General features: G+C 40.0%; 1 protein-coding gene and 1 pseudogene across 2 annotated transcripts in view; one reads left to right on the top strand and one right to left on the bottom strand.

Annotated features, from left to right (window-relative positions):
• The window catches only part of LOC132710305 (vomeronasal type-2 receptor 26-like), a 36734-nt gene extending 12902 nt beyond the window's left edge, over positions 1–23832 (top strand). For both annotated transcript variants that reach the window (XM_087871949.1, XM_087871950.1), the window contains 4 exons: positions 16513–17307; positions 19873–20085; positions 21884–22010; positions 22319–23832. In XM_087871949.1, coding sequence (XP_087728075.1) covers positions 16513–17307; positions 19873–20085; positions 21884–22010; positions 22319–23229 — 2046 coding nt within the window. In that variant the 3' untranslated portion in view covers positions 23230–23832. The remainder of the gene's footprint in view (positions 1–16512; positions 17308–19872; positions 20086–21883; positions 22011–22318) is intronic.
• On the bottom strand, positions 13682–14766 carry LOC148113233 (uncharacterized; annotated as a pseudogene).
• Positions 23833–25582: the final 1750 nt, after the last annotated feature.

The following is a 25582-nucleotide window of genomic DNA, read 5'->3' as shown; positions in this document are numbered from 1 at the left end:
AAATACGTGGGGACCCCTATTTCCTTTAATCTAGACCCTAACATAGCTCCAATCAGACTCAAGGCTAGATGATTGCCCTTTGCCCTCAAGCCCAAAATTGACTTGGAACTGGACAAGCTAATTAAGCAAGGGGTGTTAGTTCCAGTGGACCAAGCCAAATGGGAGACCCCAATAGTGACCCGGTCAAGCCAGATGGGTCTGTGCACATCTATGCCAACTACAAATGCACGTTAAATAAGGCTCTACAGCAGAGCGCTTGCCCCATCCCAATTGTGCATCATTTACTCCATTCGCTGGGCCCTGGCAATATCTTCACAAAACTCAATCTTGCGGAGGTGTACCAGCAGCTACCGGTAGATGGCGCTACCGTGGAGGCCCAGACCATAGTAACTCACAGAGGTGCCTTCAAATATACCAGACTGCAGTTTGGAGTCAGCATAGTCCCCGGACAGTTCCAAAGTACCATGGAGCGTCTGTTACAAGGACTGCCAGAGGTGGTGCACTATTTTGATGATGTCCTCATTAGCGCAACAGACGAGAAACAACTAGGGGACAGACTCAGACTAGTATTGGAGAAATTCAGGGAGGCTGGCCTTCATGTGAAAACGGAGCAAATGCATGATCACAGTCCCCTCTGTGGAGTTTTTGGGATACCGAGTGGACGGAATGGGCATACACCCCACCAAGAGCAAGATAAGGGCTATCCAAAATGCGCCCACACCAAAAAAACAAATCGGAGCTACAGGCTTTCTTGGGTCTCCTTAACTTTTACGCCATCTTCCTGTGAGACAAGGCAACGGTCGCTGAATCCCTACACTGGTTATTGGCCAAAAATGCACCCTGGGTCTGGGGGAAGGGTGAAGCTGCCGCCTTCAACGCAGTGAAAAAACTTTTGGCTGCTGACAGTTTCTTAATTCAATATAATGCGATGCTGCCGCTTGTCCTAGTCTGCAACGCATCCCCTTTCGGCATGGGAGCCGTCTTGAGCCATAGACTGCCGAATGGCCTAGAGGCGTCCATCGCATACTCCTCACGAATCCTGTTCAGCGCAGAACAAAATTACAGCCAGCTGGGTAGAGAAGCCCTCGCAGCTGTCTCCGGGGTCAAGAAATTCCACGAATACCTATTCGGGTGGAATTTTGAACTAGTCACAGACCATCGACCACTTTTGGGCCTCCTGGCTGGGGATCGGCCCACCCTTGCTGCATTGTCTCCACGCATGACACGGTGGACCATTTTCCTGGCAGCTTACTCCTGCCGACTTGTCCACCGACCGGGACTGAGTTTGGGGCATGCCGACACCCTCAGCCGCTGCCTGTTACTGGACCTCCTAGAGGACCCAACTTCGGAGGCACCAGTTCTCCTTATTGATGTTTTGGACTCGGGGCCTCTCACTTCAACCAAAGTGGCGAGAGCCTCAGCTAAAGATCATGTGCTGAGAACTGTCATGAGCTGGCTGGCTAAGACTGAGGGCGGGGAATTCAAAGCATTTTCAAACAAGAAGAATGAGCTGTCTATGCAAAGGGGTTGTTTGTTGTGGGGTGACCGCGTTGTTGTACCCTTATGCTTAAGGGAAAAGGTTTTAAAAATGTTGCATGAAGGGCACCCCAGGATTGTAAGAATGAAGGGGCTGGTCAGGAGCTATGTCTGGTGGCCCCCAGATGGACAATGACATTACCGAGTGCGTGGGGAAATGTAACTCCCGTCAGGAATTCAGACCAGATCCCCCAATAGCACCAGCCAGGGAATAGGAGAGACCCCAAGGCCCTGGGTGAGAATCCACATAGACTTCGCAGGCCCCTTTCACGGCCAAACATTCCTGGTAATCGTCAACGCCTACTCCAAATGGCTCGAGATTGCCCTAATGAAATCCACGACCTCCGAAGCGATAATCAGAATGCTTTGGAAACTCTTTGCCACCCGCAGCCTACCTGATACCCTTGTATCAGACAATGGGCCCCAATTCACAGCCACCCAATTTGAGGGGTATCTAGCAGAACTGGGAATCAGGCATGCCCTGTCTGCACCTTTTCATCCAGCCAGTAACGGCCTGGTTGAGAGATTCATGAGAACAGCCAAAGAGGCACTCTCACAGCTGGACGTGGGAGACTGGCAGGCCCGGATAGATAAATTCTTAGCAGCCCAACACGCCACCCCATGTACAGCCACAGGCGCAGTCCAGCCGAACTTCTAATGGGTAGGCAGCTTAGGTGCACCCTTGACCGATTACCAAGAGCCTTGGTGGCGCAGCAGACTAAAGCACTGTTAAGTAACACCAGCTGCCTGCAATTACTGCAAGTTCAAATCTCACCAGGCTCAAGGTTGACTCAGCCTTCCATCCTTCGAGGTAGGTAAAATGAGGACCCGGTTTGTGGGGGCAATAAGCTGACTTTGTATAAAAAAGAACACCGCTGGGGGGGGCTGAAAGCCCTACTAAGCAGGTATATACAAAAGTATGAAGACTATTGCTTAACGCATTGTAAGCCGCCCTGATCTCCGGATAAGGGCGGCATATAAATCGAACCAATAAATAAATAAATAAATAGACCCCAACTATTCCCCAGACAGATTCAAGGGGTGGACAAGAAGTTGAGGGAATTCCAGATAGGGACACCAGTGTTCGTCAAAAATTACGCAAATGGGCCCTTATCGGTAGCTGTGACGATTTCGGATAACACAGGCCCCAAGTCATACACCGTAGACATAGGAGACATGAGGATCTGGCGAAGGCACATTGATCAACTCTGGAGAAGGCTGGCCACCGAACCAGAACCGCAACCCCAAAGTCCAAGCCCTAACTTCCAAACGCTTCCCACAACAGCTAGCTCAAGCCCGATGAGATCCGGGGACTTATCTGGGAACTTCAGTGTCCAGCGCCACCCCAGCGAGACACCTCTCCAGGCCGAGGAAAGCAACACCCCCGAAGTAATCCAGGAGGTTCCATTGGCAGAGCTGGGAGAAACAAAAGGCCCCTCCGATCAGCTCGACACCACGCCTCAGACTCAAGAGTGCAGGTCAACCAGGCGTAGGGAACGCCCTGCTCACCTGCGTGATTATGTATGCAAATGTACACCCTAAGTGCCTTCAGGGAGGGGAAGGGTGTTATGTATATAGTTTTGGCAGGAGATTTAAAAGACAATGGGCCAATTGTGATTGGTCAGCTCCCTGGCCAGCAAGGTATATAAAGGGAGCTGTGTTCCTGTAACCTTGGCTGAAGTCTCACTCTACATTAAAGAGCTGCTGTCACGTACTACCTTGCTCCTGCCTCTTCATTCCCACGACCCAACATTTTCCACTTCTGAATAATCTTCTTTGCTATAGAATGATGGACTTTAAATTGTTTGGAAATGGCCTTGTAACCCTTCCCAGATTGATAGGCAGCAACAATTGCTTCTCTCAGATCACTGCTGGAGTCTTTGCCCTTTGGCATTGTGTTAACACAGACCTCAATGCTGGAGACCAGAAAACTCCTGAAACTTTGGCTTTTATAGAGGCCGTCACACTTGTGATGATCAATTAATCCAGGTCCTTTGATCAGCAGCACCAGGCTTCCTCTCAGCCTCTTCACACCCATGGAAGCAGTCAGGGTGTCCTTAGCCTTTCACACCTGGCTCCTCCATTTCGGCTCTCTTTCTGTAAAATAAAGGAGGACAGGGTGTTATATCTCCTGTGTTGTTGTTCATCTGAGGTTGCATTTACCTACTTTTTTTTTTAACTGAAAAGTTTTAAAATATTTTTACAAACAAATTCCCCCCCTTCCTCCCCCACCCATTTCCTTCTCCCTCCCCCCCCGACTTTCCAGAGCAAAATACAGGGTATAGCATTTAACAAACATAATCAAACATAAACAAACTAACTATAAGTTCTTAACTCCCCCTTACACTTTAACTCCCGCATACATACCAAAATATAAGAATAGAAGAATTCACCTAAATATTTCATTCATAAGCTATTTGCAACTTTTTAGTCCCATATTTGTTTTGTATATAATCAATCCATCTTCTCCATTCCAATATGTATCTTTCATTCGAGCGATCCTTCAAATATGCAGAGATTTTAGCCATCTCCGCCAAATTAGCTACTTTTAATGTCCATTCTTCAATAGTAGGTAGGTCTTTCTTCTTCCAATACTGTGCCACCAAAAGACTGGCTGCAGTTATTAAATTCAGAATCAAATTAGTCTCTATTACCGTACAATTATACCCAATAAAAACAACTGTGGAGTAAATTTTATCTTCTTTTTAAGAATATTTTGTATAATCCACCATATCTTAATCCAAAATGCCTTAATTTTTTTACATGTCCATCATATATGATAATACGTTGCATCATCGCATTTACATCTCCAGCACGTAGGTTGTAAACTTAGATACATACAAGCTAACTTTTTGGGATCTAAGTGCCATCTATAAAACATTTTGTAAAAATTTTCCCTCAGGTTTTGGGCTTGGGTAAATTTTACATTTCTAACCCATATTTTTTCCCATGTATGCATCATTATTGGTTTCCTGATATTTTGTGCCCATTTTATCATACAGTCCTTCACTAACTCAGTTTCTGAATCTATTTCTATCAATGCATTATACAACCTTTTAATATGCATTGGGCTTTGATCCCTAATTTGTTTTATCAAATTTTCCTCATTTTGCAAGATACCAATTTTCTGATCCTCTTTCCATCTCTTGTACAACTGTCCATACTGAAACCAAGTTTGAATTATCCTTTCTTCCTTTAATACCTCTAAAGACTTTAACTGCAATGTACCTCTTTCCATAATAATAAGCTCTTTGTAAGTAATCACATCTTGTTTCTGTTCTATACTTATATTCTCTATCGTATGTCTAGGTATTGCCCATATAGGTAATTTATTATTTAATTTATATTGATACTTTTTCCATACATGTAGTAATGCATTCCTTAACATATGACTTTTAAAATTCTTGTCTACCTTTTTATCACATAGTAAATATGCATGCCATCCATATAACAAACCATATCCCTCAATATTCAATATTCTCTCTTCTGTTGAATTAACCCAATCACTAATTGCTGAGAGGGCAACTGCCTCATAATACAATCTTAAATTAGGCATTTTGAGACCTCTTCTTTCACGTATATCTTGCATTATTTTTTGTTTTATTCTCGGTCTTTTTCCTGCCCACACAAACTTAGTAATGCCCTTCTGCCATTCATTCAAATTTCCATCTTTTTTCAATATTGGTATCATTTGAAAAAGGAATAAGAACTTTGGCTAGATATTCATTTTCACTGCAGCTATCCTTCCCAGCAACGATAGTTGCAATTTTTTCCAGTTTTCCATCTCTTTCTGTATTTTTTGCCACAACAATTCACAATTATGTTTATATAATTTCGCATTTGATGTCATAACATAAACCCCTAAATATTTAACCTTTTTTACTGTTTCAAATCCCGTTATTCTTTCTATTTCTTCTTTTTGACTTATAACCATATTTTAAATTATTATCTTTGTTTTCCCTGCATTTATTTTAAATCCAGATACTTGTCCATATTGATTAATTATATCCATTAGACCTATAACCGATTGTACTGGTTGGGTCAAAGTCACAACCAGGTCATCTGCGAATGCTCGTACTCTGTAATCATCATGCTAATTTTAATTCCCCTTATTTTATCTGAGCCACGTATTTTATTCAACAGAAGTTCCAAAATCAAAATAAACAGTAATGGAGATAAGGGACATCCTTGTCCTGTTCATTTTTCTATGTTAAAAGTTTCCATTAAACTACCATTAATTATTACTTGGGCTGTTTGTTCCTGATATATTGCCTTAATAGATTGTGTAAAATACTCTCCAAGTATCTCTCCAAGTATACTCTCCACGCATCTTTTCAATTATTTTCAGTAAAAAATTCCAATTCAATCGATCAAACGCTTTCTCCGCATCTAAAAATATAAGCACCACAGGGGGACTTCCGGTTTCCTTGTCTTCGGCGACGGCGGCGCTCTTTGAAGCTCCGCCAGCCCCGCCGCCTGTAGAGCCGCTTCGAGACGAAGAAGCGGCTCGAAAACTTCTAAATCCATAGGATTGAAGAAGGAGAGATCGCAGGGCACAGGTTGAGCCCCTGTAACCCCCCCAGGAAAGTTTCTGGGGAGAGAACAGGCGTGGCTCCCTTCCAACCTGCTGGAACTCCGGGCGACGTGGGACGATTCTGCTTTTGCAGAACAAGCCGGCTGCAGGAAACTTAAAGCGAAAGAACCAGCTTTAATAAACAGCGAAACTACCTGAATCCGAAATTTGGAAACGCAAGTATTAGCACTTTGTTGACTTTTTAATCTGAGACAATGCGAATGAGTGAAAGTGCTTTGAAAAAACATGGCGCCTAGCTTCAGAGTTAACGAGCCAGCGAGTGTGGATTGGTGAAGTTATTTTGTTTTGCTACAAAGTTTCCAAGTTGCTACTAAGCTGCCTTGCTTGTTATAAGAGAAATAACTGGGAAATTTTTTCCCTTTTCAATATTGGACTTTGCTTTATTTTAACCCTTGTTTGATCAAATCTGGGGGACTTTTTTAGAAGTCTTTGTGCAGGAGGGAAAGGAAAAGGAACTTCCCTCTTTAGAAAAACTAGATCACGAGCCAGGATGGCTTCAAAGAAGCAGGAAGGGAAGGCATTGGGGGGGGATCCCCCACACACAAACATCAAACGCAACTTCCCCCTGCTCAACAGCTACAAACTCAGAAAAAAGAATTTGATGTGGGAGATTTAAAAGAATTTATTTCTAAAACTCTGGATGACAAATTTCAAAAATGTCAACAGGAGATAGATGATAAATTTCAAAAATCACATCAGGAACTTATGCAGGAAATTAATGAAGTTAAAGACATGGTGAAACAGAATCAAAATAAGGTGACCAAAAAAATATCAAAAGTGGCGTCTGGCCTGGCAGAATTTATTGGGAAAGTTGATTATAAAGTTGAAGAATTCAAATCAGAAGTTAATGTCAAGATGAAAGACAATGATTATAAAATTGATGAAGTTGATAATAAAATGCAGAGAATTGATGATGAGATTGTTATGATACAATTCCGGGCGATGGAATTCGCCATACGGCTTCGGGGAATTCGAGAGGAGGAGAGACAGGATTTGAGACAAGTTTGTTCTGAAGCCTTGGCCAAGATTCTACAAGTTAATCCTGATGTGGTATTTCACAAAATAGATAAAATCTATAGAGTGAACTCTTGGGTGGCCAGACAAAGACAACTGCCTAGAGATGTGGTCATATACTTTACAGAAAGAGGAATTAGAAATGATATCCTGCAAAAATCTTTTTATACTTCTGTACAAGTGGGGGGTTCACGACTTCAAATCTTTAAAGAATTACCTCCTAAAATGCTGAAAGCCAGAAAAGAATTTGGTTTTCTTGTTAAGGAACTGAGAAATTTACAGATACCCTTCCGGTGGGACGCACCAGCTGGGATAATTTTTAGATACAAGGGAGAAGGGTATCGGTTGAATACCGTGGAGAAGGCACAACACTTTTACACTACTATTCTTAAGGAAAGAACACCATCTCCACGTACATCCACAGTTTTGGAGATTAAAGAGAGTGAAGAGAGGCAATTGCAAGAACAGTCCAAGCAGGAATTAGAAGTAGTGCAAGGTGCAGAAGGAGGTTTTCTGAGTGAGCCCTTGTTGGATTCTTCTCCAATTTTGGATTTGATTCAGTTGACAGAAGTTAAAGATCAACGTATAACTAGAGCCCAATCCAAGCTACTTAAACAAAAGCAACAACAACAACAGGAAAGACAAGACAAGAAGGCAGTTAAGAGTACCGTACAAGAGAGTGGAGCTATGGGAGGAGCGAGATCGAAGCTCTTGGATGAACTTCAAATATTTTGCTCTGTGCTCCAGAAAGAGGCTGATGACCTTTAAGTGTCTATCTTGGAATGTCAATGGGTTGAATTCAGCACAGAAAAGGAAGAAATTATTTACATATTTGAAACAATTTAATAATGATATAATATGTTTACAACATATTCACAACTCAAGATCAAAAATATTTGATAAATTCAAAACTAGGAGCACATTATATATCTTCAACTTCGCAGAAAAAGAATGGTGTGGTTATTTATGTAAATAAAAAATTAACAGCGAAAGTTATAGAAGCAGATCAAGATGGTAGGTTTGTAGCAATTGAATTGCTCACAGCAAATGGTCAAATTCTTTTGATTGGAATTTATGCTCCCAACCAACAACAGGATTATTTTTACAAGATGTTACATACTAAAATATTGCAATGGGACTATAGATCTATTTTAATTATGGGAGACTGGAATGGAGTAATTGATTCTAAACTAGATAAAAAGAGCTTGGCAAAGTCTAGAATTAGACTACCACAGACTTTTTTTGATATGAAAGAAGATATGGAATTAAAAGACGTTTGGAGAATACATAATCCAAATGAATTGGACTACACTTTTTTTTCGGATAGACATAGATCTTTTTCTAGGATTGATTTTATCCTGTTGTCAAATGATCTACTTGTTAAGACAAAAAGAACAAAGATTTTTCCAAGAACTCTGACTGACCATAGCCCTGTATGGATAGAAATTGAGATGGATAAGGTTGAGAGACGTTCTTGGAGATTAAATGAGAACTTGTTTAGATATGAAAAAAATACAATAGAACTTAAAAAGCACCTGAAAGAATTTTTTGAAATAAATTTGAATAAAGGTACCCCAATTGAAATTGTTTGGGATGCAAGTAAAGCTTATATGAGAGGGGTACTCATCTACATGAATTCTAAACATAGACTGTTCCGACAAAAGAAAAGATTCGAGTTGGAAATGGAAATAAAGAATAAAGAACAGTTACTTATTAAAAACCCAACAGATGAAAGAATACGAAGTGCTATAAAACTTTTGAAAGACCAATTTCAAATGCTTATGGCGGAACAAGTTGCAACAAGTTTACAATATGCGAAGCATAATACTTTTTGCAACGCTAACAAACCGGGCAGATGGTTGGCTTACACATTGAGGAAAAAACAAAGTATACGGACTATTGATAGTATTGATATTGGAGGGAAAGAAATCTTTCAACAAAAACTAATTAAAGAAGCTTTTGTGGATTATTATACTAAACTATATGCCAAAGAAGAGGTGCAGAATGGACTTATAGAAAAATATTTAAAGGATAAGAGAGTTACAAAAATTACTGATCAACAAAAGGAAAGAATGAATTATCCTATAACAGAGGAGGAGATAACAGCAGTAATTAATCAGCTAAAAACAGCCAAAGCTCCTGGCACGGATGGTTTGACTGCAGTGTATTACAAAACTTTACAAGCTGAAATGGTGGGACAACTTAGAGATTTATTTTGCAATATTCAACAAGGGGGTAAAATACCCCCATCTTGGACAACTGCTTATATATCTTTGATACCAAAAGAACAAGTTGGTCCTAAAAAACCAGAGAACTACAGACCAATATCTCTTTTGAACACAGACTATAAAATTTATGTGAAGGTATTAGCCAACAGGTTGATGCCAGTAATCCAAAAGGTGATTCACGCGGACCAAGCGGGATTTATTGAGGGCAGATATATGAAGGACAATGTAAGGCAAGTAATAGACTTATTGGAATATCTTGACAAGAATAAACAGATTTCTGCAGTGCTGGTTTTTTTGGATGCGGAGAAGGCCTTTGATAGAGTGGATTGGAATTTTCTACTAAAGACTTTAAAAAAGATGGGCTTTGGGGACCAATTTATACAGGCGATCTCAGCAATTTATCAAGAGCAAAAAGCACAGATTATTATTAATGGAAGTTTGACGACAGAGTTTAAAATTGAAAAAGGAACAAGACAGGGATGTCCGTTGTCCCCACTTTTATTTATTTTAACATTGGAAGTCTTGCTAAATATAATACGGGACTCAAAAATTTTGAAAGTTATAATGATAAGGCAAGAGGATTATAGAATAAAGGCATTTGCAGATGATCTGGTGGTTACCCTATCACAACCAATGGAATCAATAATCCTGATGAACGACATTATACAAGACTATGGTAGAGTTTCAGGTTTTAGAGTGAATTCAAAAAAGACTAAAATGATAGTCAAAAATATGACACAAGATCGTAAACATGAGTTTGAAAGGAGGGCAGGTTTTGAAATTGTACCTAAGGTAAAATATCTTGGAGTTCAGGTTGCAGAATCAAATATGAAATTGTTTCAAAATAACTATGAGGTGTTGTGGCGAGAGGTTCAGAAAGACATGGAGACTTGGAAAAAGCTGCAACTGTCTTTACTTGGAAGAATAGCAGCAGTTAAGATGAACATTTTGCCAAGATTTCTGTTTTTGTTTCAAATGATTCCGGTGCTTAAAAGTGATAAACAACTGAAAGTTTGGCAAACTGGACTTAATAAGTTTGTCTGGAACGAGAAAAAGCCGAGAGTGAAATTGAAAATTATGCAAGATGTTCCAGAAAGAGGAGGCCTTAAACTTCCAAACCTACAGTTATATTATGATGCAGCAGCTTTAACTTTAACAAGTGATTGGTTTGGAAGTAAAAAGACTGGAATATTGAATGCAGAAAGTTTTGATCTTGAATTTGGATGGCATGCTTACCTATTTTATGATGACAAAGTTGATAAAGTATTTAAAAGTCATATACTTAGAGACTCTTTGATGAGAGTTTGGAAGAAGCACCGACTCAAATGGGATTATAAAATACCGCTATGGCTGGATCTTGGTCATACCTTGTGGAATACAAATATAATGTCACTCGGGGGGTTTTTATACAAAGAGGTTCTTTTTACAGATGGCAGTTTTTTTACAGGTTCTTTTTGCAGGCAGATGGCAGTTGAAGACATTGCAGACACTGTTGGACGAAGGGATTAATTTAACTTGGTTACAATATAATCAATTACAATTGAGATGGAAAGAGGACCAAAAAACTGGTATTATGCTGCATGAGGAAGAATTGGTTAGACATATAAGAGAGAAAGGTCCAATGCATATTAAAAGGCTTTATAATGTTTTGCTAGAAAGGGATTCAGAAACGGAATTAGTTAAAGATTGTATGATTAAGTGGGCACAAAATTTTGAAGAACCAGTGATGTTGGAAACATGGGAAAAAATTTGGGTTCAGAATGTTAAATTTACACAGTCGCAGAATTTGAGGGAAAATTTTTATAAAATGTTTTATAGATGGCATTTAGATCCTAAAAAGTTGTCATGTATGTACCCTAATGTTCAGCCAAAATGTTGGAGATGCGAATGTTTGGATGCTACGTATTATCATGTTTGGTGGACCTGTAGGAAAGTTAAGGCTTTTTGGATAAAAATATGGTGGGTCATGCAGAATGTTTTGAAGAAAAAAATTCAATTTTCACCACAATTGTTTTTATTGGGTATAGTTAAGGGTTTTACACGGGGTGAAATAAAATTAATATTGTATATGATAACAGCAGCAAGATTGTTGATAGGTAAATATTGGAAGAATGAAGCTTTGCCTACTATCGAGGAATGGACTTTGAAGATGGCCAGTTTTGCAGAGATGGCGAAGATTTCAGCATATTTAAAAGATTGTTCACAAGAGACTTATGAATGGGAATGGAAAAGGTGGATAGAATATGTTCAGAACAAATACCAAACTAGAAAGTACCAAATAGCTTTTATTTGAAAACAATGTATTAGAAATATTTTAATGTAAAGAGATAAAGAGGGAAAATTTATATAGGGGGAGGGATGGGTTCAGGTATATATATCAGTATTATTAGTTATGAGTACATAATAGGGAAGTCTGGGGGGGAGGGTTAGGGAGGGCTAGGGAGGACGGGAAGTTTGGGGAGGGAGGTGGGGGGGTGAAAAAAGGGGTGAAAATGTAATTGTAAAACTTTTGCAATAAAAAAATAAAAATAAAAAATAAAAATATAAGCACCACAGGGACCTGGTTGTTCTTTCCCAAATATTCCAATATATTAACTATTTGCCTTACATTACTTTTCATATATCGCCTATTAATAAAACCAGTTTGATCATTATGAATCATTTGTTGCATAACTGGCATCAGCCTATTTGCTGGTATTTTAGTAAAAATCTTATAATCTGTGTTTAAAAGTGATATGGGTCTATAGTTTTTGGGCTGAGTATGATCTTGGTCTTCCTTTGGGATCAAGGAAATAAATGCTGTTCTCCAGGAAGGAGGCACTTCTCCTCCAGTTTGTATTTTGTTAAATAATTCTTTAAGTGGTCCCACCATTTTTGTCTGCAGACTCTTATAATAAACAGCTGTCAATCCATCTGTCCCAGGGGTTTTTCCCACTTTCAGTTGTTTAATTGCTAAAACAATTTCTTCAGAGGTTATCAATTGATTCAAACCTTCCCTTTGCTCTTCTGAGACTATAGAGATATTCTCCCTCTGTAGATATTTGTCTATATCTGTACCTTGGATCTTATCACTAGTATACAACTTCGTATAAAATTCTAAAAATGCTTTTTTAATCATATTTTGCTGATACACCTCTTTACCCTTATATTCTATTTTCTCTATGGTACGTGACTTTTGTTTTTTTTTAAGCAAATATGCCAACTATCTACCTGGTTTGTTAGCATTACAAAAAGTATTATGTTTGGCATATTGCAAATTAGTTGCCGCCTGGTCTGCCATCAACATATTAAATTGCCCTCGCAATAAATTGATTGCTTCTTTTATTTTCTTGTCTGTTGGATTTAATATTAATACTTGCTCTTTATTTTTTATTTCCTCTTCTAGTTCCTTCTGTTTTCTTTCCTGTCTACGTCTATATTTATTGTTCAAATATATTAAAATACCTCTCATATATGCTTTACTTGCATCCCAAACCATTTCCATAGATGTACCTTTATGCATGTTCATAACAAAAAATTCTTTCATACATTTTTTACATTCTTTCACATTTTCCTCATATCTAAACAAATTTTCATTCAACCTCCAGGACTTCCTGGGTCCCTTTTCATGTTCTAATTCCATCCAAACCGGGCTATGATCTGTTAATGTTCTTGGACATATCTTCGTTTTCTTCACCCTGGAAAGGAAGTCATTAGTAATTAATATAAAGTCAATCCTAGAAAATGACTGGTGTCTATCAGAAAAAAAAAGTAAAATCTTTTTCTTCTACATTCCTCTCTCGCCAAATATCTCTCAACTCCATGTCTTCCATCATATCAAAAAAGGATTTAGGCAATCTGGCACGCGTTTGAGTATTTTGCAAAGATCCTTTTTTGTCCTTTTTAGTATCCAAAACTCCATTCCAATCTCCCATCAATATGTACGATTTGTAGTCCCATTGTGTTAATTTAGCATGTAAAATCTTGTAGAAATTTTCTTGTTGTTGATTTGGTGCATATATTCCAATCAAAAGTGTTTTTTTCCTTTCTATTAAAGTTTCAATTGCAATATATCTTCCTTGCACATCTGCTTCAGTTAATTTAGCTGTTAAGCCTTTTTTTTAAGTATATAACTATACCGTTTTTCTTTTCTGGTGCAGATGCTACAAAATGTGTCCCCAACCTTGCATTTATTAAATATTTTTGATCTTTCGTTATAATATGTGTCTCTTGTAAGCAAATAATGTCATTTTTATACTGTTTCAAGTAGTGAAATATTTTCCTCCTCTTTTGCGGTGAGTTTAAACCATTGACATTCCAAGTTAGGAATTTATTTGCCATCTTTGGCAATTTGAAGCTTTTGAAGCATTAGCTGAAGGTCATCTTTCACTTTGATCTTCGGCCTTGCCCCCCCCCCACCCCCATCACTGCTTCTGTTTTTGTAGTTTCTTGTATTTTTATCTGGGCTTGCTGAACCTTTAATTCCTCTTTACGTTTAGTTGCTGCTTGAGTCTGTCTTTGGTCCTTTGGTTCCTCTGTTTTGCCAAATAGCTCCAGGTCTTGGGCTGAACTTATAAATTGTATTAAATCTTCTTCAGCAATCAAGGCCCCTCCTTGACCCTGTGCCTGGGCCTGCATAACTTCTTTCTCTCCCTTTCTTGCTTCCTCTGCTTCCTTTCTTCTTCTAGTTTCTGGGGAAGATGAACCTCCAGCCTTTAATATGTTGGAGTAAAAATCTCTTGCCTTCCATACTGTATTAAGACGATATCTCTGTCCTGAATAATTCACCACCATTCCGGTTGGAACCTCCCATCTATACTGTATCTGGTGCTTTCTGAGTTCTTCCACCAAAAAGGCATAGTCCTTCCTTGTTCTCAACATTTTGGGGGGGATTTCTTTCAATGTTAAAACCTCCTGCCCTGCCACTTGGAGTTTGTTTTTATAAGAAGCCTGTAGAATTTCATTTCTTATCCTCCTTGTTGTGAAGTAGATTACAATGTCTCTTGGTAAATTTCTCTGTCTGGCCACCCATGAATTTACACGATAAATTTTGTCAATTTGCCATTCCAGATCTTCCTTTCTTTCTCCAGTTATCTGTACAAAGGCTTCTGCAAAAATCTCTCTCAGGTTCTCTTGGTTATTTTCTTTCAGACCTTTTACTCTTATGGCAAATTCCATCGACCTGTATTGTATCATCATCACCTCTAAATCTGCCCTCTCCATCTGTGCCTGAACCTCCCCCATTTTGTTCTCCAGGTTCACGTTGGATTGATTAATTTCCTCTAGTCTTTCATCTAACCCTTCAATATGGCTTGCCAAACCCTGAAATGCAAAGATAATGTCTTCTCTAATTTCCTTGTTCCGAGCTTGAATTACGTCTTTAATTTCTAGCATCTCTTCAGTCACCATGTTCATTTTTTCAGTCACCTCCTTCATTTTTTCCTCAAAGGCAGAGGTAATTTTCCCCTCTAAAGTAAAGGCTTGTAGCTTTAAAGCTTGCTGCAAGGCTTCCAGTGTTAAAACTTGTGGTTCTACAAAGATTGTGGTTTAGATGGTGGGGCAGGAGAGCTCCCAGTACTTTTGGGCACAGCAGTTTTTATTTGCCTGGAAGCCATTTCCCAATTTTCAGTTTCAATTTAAAACTTTTACAACAGCCAGAACAAAGTCCAATAAATCAGCTTAATTTCCAATTAGTTTCCAGTCCTCAGTAAGTTTTGAATTTATCTGCAGTCCAATTTAATTCTTCTTTCTTTTAAAACAAATTTCAATTATTATCAGCAAGGGCTGTCAGCACTGAAGAGTACTTTACAGTTAACTTTCATTACCACGCCCAATTAAGACTCGGCACCATTTCCTTTCACTTTCTTTCCTTGGCAATCAAGAAGGAAGTATTCAATACATAGGAGTTAAAGTTTAGTACTTGCAATTAGAATCCCTCCTGGCTTCACTCTGCCTGCTTTTGTATCCAGTATGTTGCAAGATTGTTGCAGGAGTGGTCGTGGCGTCTTGTTCTGCTTAAAACAGAGACGTCCCGGGTCCGGAGCTTGTGTCAGGCTTCCAGGGAGCTCTCACCCTTCAAGCCCCCAGAATTGTTCCTGGGGCTCTTGGGGAGCTCTACCTAAGCCTGGCTGCTCTCTTTCCCCCCTTTTCCCAAGGGGAAAGTTTCCAAGCCTCTACACAGCTGATTTTCGCTGTTCTAACGGCTTTAACAAGATCCCAGGGCTAGCACTCCGAAAGGAGCAGCCATCGAAGCCTGCGGTGCCATCGCATTTACCTATTTTTAAGAACTGCTGAAGACCAGATGCTTTTTACTGTGTCCTGATACATGAAACCAGAGAACTCACAGAGGGTCTCCTTCCTTTTCCACAGGACTGAATTTCTTAGTGTACAATTAAACCTCTGGAACCTGACAGAGTCCCCAAGTTCTCTGGGTTAGAAGATGCAGAATTTCAAATAAAGCTCTCTAGGATTGTGCAATTGACAAATTATATTAGGAACTGTGGTCTCCCTCTCTCTTGTGTAACTAGAGAACAGCCCAGAAATGATCAAGGTGGTATATAAATAAATAAGCAAATATTGCTTCACCATGAATCTGGAATATTCAATGTCAACTGCATAAGAAAGAGAGAGATGAGAGTCTTGGACTGCACATTAGACAAACAACCTTTTGGGAAACTTGTGTTAAAGCAACACATTTGCTGTTCAGTCAGAATTAAAGATATAATACGGCCCTTTATTGGAACGAAACGCTCACTTGACACCTGCACATCTGGATCTGATTGTCCCAAAGGTGCTTTTTTCAAGAGGCAACTGGACTTTCTGGTTTTTCTTTGAAGACCTTTTGCTTCTCATCCAGAGCTGAAGAACCTGGACGACTGAGACTCTCCATAGACATGTGGGTCTGATTGCAATAAATTGTGATACAGAAATATGTTTTTTTATTCTTATTCTTTTTTATTTAATTTGTTTCTTGTGCTCCATTTTTATATACAGTGTCATTAACACTGTGCTTAATATTCTGTTTCTTGATATGGCATAATTGCTAATCAACAATAATCTATTTAATTTCTTCATCAATACCAAGTTGAATTTATTAAAAAATAAAGTTTTGGACTTTATCTGACCCCCAGTATAACACAGCTTTCTTCATTTCTTTTTCAGATCAGTAATAACCTTGTTTCAGAGGCTCTGAGTGATAAAAGGAAATTCCCCTTTTTCCACCGGATGAATCCCAAAGAAGGATTCCACTACCCAGCAATTGTCCAGCTGCTCCTCCATTTCAGATGGACCCTGATTGGCCTCTTTGCTTCAGACACAGAGAAGGGAGAGAATTTCATGAGGATTTTTCCTCCTGTGCTTGTCAGGAGTGGAATTTGTGTGGTTATATCACAACTGTTCTCAACAACTGGATACACAAAAACCCTCAGGGATTCCCTCTCTAAGTGGAGACAAGTCAACGTCTTTGTTCACTTCATAGAAAATGTTCCCATTAGGGACAGAATTCTTTCTTTCCATTTAACACTTATGCATTTGCCAGGACCCATTGAAGGGAAAGTCTGGATCTATACAGCTTTGGGAGGATTAAGATTGAAAAAGCACAGACTTCATAAATACATCCATAGTATTTGGAACTTTGTTTATCTGCCAAAAGGAAGGCCAATGGATGATGCCTTTGAACCCCATTTCTTTGTGGAAGAAAAGTTTCAAGATTATTATTTCCTGTGTTCTCTTTCAAAGAACGTCTTTTCTGTCAAAGGCCGCAGAAGATGCACCCAGAAAGCCCCACTGGAGACCCAGGAGAAAAAGAACAGAAGAAATATACAAAATTATTACCTTTTGTACAGTATCATTCAGACTCTGGCCCAGGCCTTGAATGCCGCCTATTCCTCCAGATGGAGGAGGGGAAGGAAGGAGAGCGAAGGGAGGTTGGGGGCTCCAAGGCTGCAGCCGTGGCAGGTATGGGGGTCCCGATATTGTGGGATGTGAAGAATTGCTTCTAAAATAATGTTTCATTACAGCTTCCACTTCTGCATAATAAATAAAGAAAATAAGGAACTAGAATATTAAGGATTTTTTTGAAAAACTAGTTAAAATGGTATTGTTCTTAGAGTGAACAAAGTGGTTCAGAAAAGTCTAGAAAGAAAAGGGGGGAGGGATTTCTGAGCAAGAGCTTAATGGACACATTTCAAAATATAACCGATTTACGCAAAAGAGCAATGGAAAGTTACTGATGCAGAATCACACCAGGCCATGGAAACAGGGAGTTGGGGAAAAAATAAGGCCATATTGTTGAATAGGCACTCCGGATAGGTCGAGAGCTTGCTAGTCCCCAGCCAATGGGAAAGCAGGACAGTGTTGAGTGATGGGAGGAAGGGCATAAAACCTCTTGCATGCTTTGATCCGGGTCCACCTGGTGGATTTGAATAGAATAGAATTTTTTTATTGGCCAAGTGTGATTGGACACACAAGGAATTTGTCTTTGGTGCATAGGCTCTCAGTGTACATAAAAGGAAAAGATACGTTCATCAAGAATCATAAGGTCGAACACTTAATGACTATAATTATAACCCTGTGACTATCATTAAGTGTTGTGATATGGTAGAACCTAGAAATGTGAAGGTCTCTACTGTGGATTCTGTGTTGTCTAGTATTGTGAGAGGTGGAAGTATGGGAGGGTTTCTCCTAAAGTCCACCACCATTTCTACAGTTTTGAGTGTCTTCAGTTCCAGATTGTTCCGGTCGCACCACGAGGCTAGTTGTTCAACCTCCCATCTGTATGCGGATTCATCTTTGTCTCGAATGAGACTGATCAATCACTGTTGTGTCACCTGCGAACTTCAGTAGTTTAACAGATGGATCGATAGAGATGCAGTCATTGTTATACGGAGAGAAGAGAAGTGGGGAGAACACACAGCCTTGGGGGGTTTGGGGGGCTGTGCTAATTGCAGATGCTTTGATAAACTTTTGCTCTTTTAGGGTACCAGATTGCCTTCCTTGCTTTATTGCTGCTTTCCTATTTCTAACAATATGGATCCATCACTCTTAGATCCTTCAGAGAAGGAACCCAGAGGAGAAGGAGGGGAACCTTCTTAACCACATTGGGCTTCAGAAGATCAACGGTTGGGCCAATCTGATTGCTGGAGACATCATCTTCTAAGCACCAGGCCCCACGACACATAGATTTTGGTTTTAAACACAGTTAATTTTTTTTTTTTTTTAAATTTGATTTATATGCCGCCCTTCTCTGGAGACTCAGGGCGGCTTACAATGCGTTAAGCAATAGCCTTCATACTTTTGTATATTTATATAAAGTCAGCTTATTGCCCCCACAACTGGGTCCTCATTTTACCTACCTTAGAGAGGATGGAAGGCTGAGTCAACCTTGAGCCTGGTGAGATTCGAACTTACAGTAATTGCAGGCAGCTGGTGTTAATCACAATGCTTTTAGTCTGCTGAGCCACCAGGCCCCTGAATTTTAAACGGATGTATGCATTTTTAAATACACTCATGTCTTTATGGGTTTGTGATTCGCATAGTTGAATTTTACCTTTATAACTTTGAAGGACACTTTGAGACCATCTAGCCCAACCCCTCCTCTCTGCAGGAGTCCCAGTCAAAGCTTCTCTGACTGACGGCTGTTCAGTCTTTGCCTCCTCAGTGAAGGGGAGGCTGAACTTCTCTGCTTTGAGGGCTCAGCTCTGAAATGGCTCCTCTTTTCAGGGTCTTTTTCCTCTCCTTCAGCCAGAATCTCCTCCCTTCTGACTGAGCTCATTTCCCCATTTCCCCCACCTCCCCCCCAAACAACATGGAGGAGATCTGGAGTTTCTGGGCAACTTCTTCCAGTTATTGGAAGAGGCAGAATGGGATTTACGATCACAGTTGAGCTCAGCATTTCTGTTGCTAAGCAAGACGGTCGTTAAGTAAGTTTTGCCCTATTTTATGACTTTCTTTCCTTTTCTTCTTAAGTGAATCATCGCAGTTGTTAACATGGTTGTTAAGTGAATCTGGCTTCCCTGTTGATTTTGCTTGTCAGAAGTCGCAAAAGGAGATCAGGCGACCCTAAAACGCTGCAACCATCATAAGTGGATGCCAAGAATTCAGATGTTGATCACCTGGAGACCCTGGGGATGCTGCCATGATCCTGGGAAAATGATCAGTGCCGTTGTAACTTTGAAATGGTCGCTAAATGAACCATTTTTCATAATCAACCTGATGTTTTCCAGGCGTTTATAAATAATTTTTTTCCTATGATTCATTTCATTTATCATCTGCTCTAGAATGTCCCCTATAATTTACCAATTGCATCAATTATTTTTTGTATATATATATATATTGCCAATATAGGGTTGAGCAATTTGCTGAACATTTGTTTTATTTATGAAGGTAGTAACGCCTATTTTTCTAAATGTATATTTTGATGTTAGGCAGCTGTAGAAAAAAGATTCAAATGTGTAAACGCTAAATGGGATTTTTTTAAAAAAAGCTTTCAGATTTTAAACTTCCTGGATGTTCCCCTTCTAGTTCCATCCTTTCCTGCAGAAGAATGAGTATTGCAATATTTCCATGATGAAACTCTACTTGGATCAAAATGGAGATGTAGCAGCAGATCTGGCAATCCTGAGCCATTTGATTCTCCCCAAGGAGAATCCCATCGAACTTCTAATGGGGACTTTGGAAAGACAGAGACTTACTATCTACCAAGATGCTCTTTCAGAGCTAAAGTTGCTCAACCAGGTGGGAGAAATTTTGTTGTCTTTCCTGTTTTTTCCAAAGATTTATGACCCATTTCATGTGGACTAAGCCTAGTTTCCAGGGTCCGTGACCTTCATTGGGAATTGAACATGGGGACTAGAAACCTTATAGTTTCCTTTCTATAGACCACTTGGGAGCCTTCAGTACTATTGACCAAGCTGTTCTTCAGCTGCTGTAATACTGAAGACTCTTTGTAGCTGGTTCAGCCATGTCCAACCTGGGATGAGAAACCCTCAAGTGCTGGAGGTTGTGTTGTTAAGAGCCTCAGGTTCGCTTGTTCCTTGTCCTGAAAGCGCAAAGCTGAAGGGGATTCTGTTGAAGAGACCCTGAATTGAGGTTTGGACTGAATGAGATGAAATTGGATCATGGCTGGATGGAGCTCCTGGGGGTCCCATTGGGAGAGAAGCTTCCTCTTGTCTTGCTTAGGGAAAGGCCATTGGGAAATGGTTCCTTGAAAGGGAAGGTCCATGGTCTGTGATGTGTTTACTGTAAGTAGTCCAGACCTGGTCAAAGTTAGCCCTATCTGTCTTTCACCCAACTGGGGGGGGGAGCAATTGGCCTTCTGCCCCTAGGAAGGAGGTCTAAGGCTTTCAGTTCACGTAAAATGACAGTGACCAGTGAGAGAATCCCTTGTCCCAGAAACCTGAAACACAACTGTAGTTCAAAGAAAAGGTCTTCCTGATATCAGAAGTAATGAGACAGATTGTGACAGGAAATGCTACTTAGATTTGGCCTTTGCTAATTAAGAGGGCTCTTCATCTGAAAATGAATGGCCTTGTTTATCTTGAGTGTTAGCTATCTTCAGTCCCTCTGCTTGAAAAGGAGTCTCCAAATTCAACTACTATTAAATGTCTTTCCATGCCAGTTGGAGTCTCCTAATTGGAGTTCTTCAACACAAAGGACTTTTTCTTGGATAACTGGATGGGCCTCAGAAATATCTCCTCCTGACCCAGGACTCACATTCATGTCCCACCTGTTGCAGCCAAAGGTTTGCGACTTAACCTTTTTCAGGGACACCTCATGATCTCCCCTCAATCTCACTACAGTTCTAGAAACTGTGCAGAAACCTTCAGTCTTAATAAAGGAAAATATTGGTAGCTCAGGACTGACATGAGGGCTCCTTGGTGCTCTCTGAGCTTGCTTGTTTTCTTCCAGGCGTTTCATTACCCAACTAGGTAACATCATCAGCTATAATTTATGAGGAATTTTTGCTTTATCTCTTAATGGGGAGACTGTTTTGAACTGGTGTCAAAGGGGACCAGCTTTGCAAGGCTTTCTGTAGTCCAGAAGAAACCTTTCCAGACCCTACTGGTCAGAAGTTTCCTTTTTAATAACGTTTTACTCAACTTAAATAAATCTTTATTAAATAAAATAATTTAATAAATCTTTGACAATGACTGTATTTGAAAATTTAATATGATCATCATCAACATAGATAGATGGATGAAGAGTGGAGGAATTCATTTTAATACAGTCATGAGGGGGAACCTTTAACTTTGTCACAATGCTTAAATCTTTTCTCAATTCCATCCTTCCAGAATTTATTAAGTAGAAAAGCCTTTTATTATTCCAACGTGTTGTGCCAGAAGCAAAAGGGAGGACCTAAAGGAAGAACCTTCCAGGGTCACATCTCCTACACCTGTTTGGAAGGAGTCAGAGATTTCATATTTACCTCAGTGAAGCATTGAGGCTACTTGGCTAATGTCCATTTCTCCTCCCATTTTCCATAGACGGAGAGTCCTAACACCTTTTCTTTGGCATTCCTTGTTTTTCTGCTCAGTCCCTGCCTCAGTCCAAATGCGTGGAAAGTTGTCATCCTGGATTTGTCAAGAGGGCTCGAGAAGGAGAGCCAGTTTGCTGCTACGACTGTGTTCCTTGTCCGGAGGGGACCTTCTCCACTCAGGAAGGTGGGTGACATCAGAGGAAAGGAAGGTCTGGTGGAAATGGATTTATCCGCAGCATTTTGAGTGCAAATTAAAACATGCATTGAAGCTCAACTCTTTTTTGTGTTTATGCAAAATGCACTAATCCTCCAATTTCATATAGTTAGCTATAAATGTATTAGAAAATTATATTATCATTATTTTCTGTGGAATGGTTAAAGAACACATCTTGGAAAATATTGCTGGAATCAGTCCCCCCCCCCCCAAAAAAAGGACTCCTTGAAATGTAAAGGACAGAATACTGAGGAAATATTGGTTTTTCCTTTTCTCAGATACAGAAAAATGCACCAAGTGCCCAGATGATAAATACCCAAATGAGGACAGAGTTCAATGTATCCCCAAAGTTGTAACCTTCCTGTCTTATGAAGAACTTCTGGGCATCATCCTGGTCTCTTTTGCCCTTCTCTTCTTCCTAACCACAGGTCTTGTTTTAATCATCTTCATTAAGTATTTAGAAACTCCCCTTGTCAAAGCCAACAACCGGGACCTCTCCTACATCCTCCTGGTCTCCCTCCTGCTTTGCTTCTTGTCTCCTTCTCTCTTCATTGGTCAACCAAGGAAAGCCAACTGCCTTCTCCGACAAACGGTTTTCAGCATCATCTTCTCAGTTGCTGTTTCTTCTCTCTTGGCCAAAACCATCATGGTTGTGTTGGCCTTCCTGGCCACAAAACCAGGAAACCGAGTGAAGAGATGGTTGAGGAAGAGCTTGGCCAACTCCATCATCCTTTCTTGTTCTGCTGTCCAAATTATCATCTCCTCCATCTGGCTGGGAGTTTCTGCCCCCTTCCCTGATTCTGACCTCTACTCCCAGCCTGGAGAGATCATCCTGCAATGCAACGAAGGGGCCGTTGTCATGTTCTACGTCACCCTCAGCTACATGGGCTTCCTGGCTGCCATCTGCTTCACAGTGGCTTTCCTGGCCAGGAGCCTGCCTGGGGCCTTCAACGAAGCCAAGCTGATCACCTTCAGCATGCTGGTCTTCTGCAGTGTCTGGGTGACTTTTGTGCCCACCTATCTGAGCACCAAAGGGAAATCCATGGTGGCTGTGCAGGTCTTCTCCATCCTGGCCTCCAGTGCTGGTCTGCTGGGCTGCATCTTCATCCCCAAGTGCTACATTATCCTTCTGAGGCCAGACCTCAACACAAAGGAGCAGCTCACAGCCAGAATCAATGTAAAAGCATGAGATATAACACCATTGTGATATTGGAAGAATTATTAGATTTTCTTTTATTTGAAAGGAGATATTTTTTCCATTTAGATAGTATGCAGGAGTCAAAGAAAATCATATGTATATGTTTCAAAATGGGAAATTGTTGAATGACTGGAATTCTTCTAGCTCTCTTCCCTTTCAGCTCAATAAAGAGAACTCTGTAAGAGTCATTCAGAGAAATTTTCTGTTCAGCAACAGCTACTGAATGTGACACCTTATAAAAAATAATTCGGGCACTTCTTTCTACAGCTAAAAGTGTGTGTGTGAGAGAGTGAGGAGGAAAAGAGGCCAGGAGGAAGCTGTGGGAACCAGCCTGGTTGCCTGATCCTCTCCATGAAAATGCCAGAATGATGTGAAATGCCATGTTTGACCGGCTCTCAGCTGAGGAGGGAAATCTTCATCTCTCTTATATAATTCTTTCTTGATTTCCTCATAAAAACCTCCTTTGCAGAAAGAATTCAGCAGAACAACTGTCTGGGATTTCAGTTTGGGGTTGTTTTTATTTGTTGTTTGGTACTTTACACCAAAATAAAAAAAAAATTAAGCAAATAAAAAAAAATTAAGTGTGTAAAGAAATTTCCAATGTATATTTTTTCTTTCATCAACCAGAGAAATAAAATAGCAGTTTTCAGGCTGTTTAATTTTCCACTTTACAATTTGTACGTAAAGGATTTCTTGTCTGTGAAGGGCTGGAGAAGATGCCCAGAGAAACGGGACTTGGAGACTCTGTCCAGGAGGAGGTTGAGGGGATCTTGTCTAAAGGCAGCCGCATCACTGACCAGGTCACAAACCTTCAATGCTGCATAATATTCATCCAGGTCCAAGAAGGGGGTGAATAGAGGGGGGGGGACACTTCCTGGTTTCTAGGGAGAGGCACCCATGGAAGCTGTTCTGCTCTCCAACCACACAGATTGCTCTTCAATTGGGAATCAATGTTTAGTTCTCAGAATGGATAAGGCTTCATACTACCTTCGCCTCCAAAACATCTGCGAAGAGAAGGAAGAGGACTTAAGCGATAAAATAGCCGGGTTGATAGCAGATGTCCTTCAACAGGACAAACAAGATATTATCAAAGAACTTGATGAGGTCTACAGAGTTCAAATGAACTATGTAAGAAGAAACAAACTCCCTAGGGAGGTCCATGTGAAGTTCGCCAGGAAGAAAGTGAGGGATATTCTCCTTAATATAGCGAGAGAAGAAAAGATCGAATTCCAAGGAAAGGAGGTGAATATCCTGAAACAGATACCTAGAAGGGTGAGGGAAGTGAGGAAAAACTATAGATTTCTGGTGAGTCACTTGAACAGAAGGAATGTTATATTTCGATGGATCCTGCCAGAGGGGATGATAGTATCATGGCAAGGAAGAAAAGTTAAAATCGATAGCTTATCCGAAGCACAAGACTTCCTAGATCAACTAAGAGGAGGGGAAGAAGAACAGATTAGTAAAGAAGAGATCGATACGGTAAACACGGAAGAAGAAACCTCACAAGAGCAAATTACAAAAGAAGATATAGAGGAGGAGAAGAAAAAAGAAGAAGCGGAAGGACAAGGAAAAAAGACCAGACCAGTAAGAGCAGTAACTCTAAAGACAAATAAGAACTAGAACCCGGACACAACATAAGAAATGGATGGCCTAAAAATCTTATCCTTAAATGTCAATGGCTTGAATGACCACAAAAAAAGAAAGATAATCCTATCAAAATTGGCAAAACAGAACCCAGATATAATTTGTTTACAGGAGGTTCACATAAAAGAAGATGAGGCAAATTGCTTAGAATTTATTAAATTTGGCAAACTGTTTGTGTCACTAGCGGAGAAAAAGAAAAGGGGTGTGGTGATATATGTGAAAAAAGGAATCGAGGCAGAATTAAAGTATAAAGATACTAAAGGGAGAATTCTAATGGTAGAAATTAGGAGAGCTAACGCAAAAATGATGTTGGTGGGAGTATACGCTCCAAATGAGAAACAGGGACAATTTTATAAAAAACTACACGAACAATTAGGGAGTTGGGCCCATGCTGAAATATGTATGTTAGGCGATTTTAATGGAGTTGTTAATCCACTGAAAGATTATAAAAGTGGGGAGAGAAAAAGAAATAAAAGATTACCTCTACCAAAAAGCTTCTTTGATCTTGTCGATGAAATTAATTTAATTGATATATGGCGCACTTTACATCCTCACGATTCCCAATATACTTTTTTCTCAAACCCACAGAATTCTTGGTCTAGAATTGACATGGTATGGACTACTAGAAAATTAGGTTTAGAAATTAAGAAAGCGGATATAAGTATAAATACCTGGACAGATCATAAACTTCTTGAAATAC

The sequence above is a fragment of the Pantherophis guttatus genome, chromosome 6, assembly GCF_059756535.1.
Source record: "Pantherophis guttatus breed Tessera chromosome 6, ASM5975653v1, whole genome shotgun sequence".
In the NCBI taxonomy this organism is placed as follows: domain Eukaryota; kingdom Metazoa; phylum Chordata; class Lepidosauria; order Squamata; family Colubridae; genus Pantherophis; species Pantherophis guttatus.
This window is presented reverse-complemented; position numbering and strand designations above follow the sequence as displayed.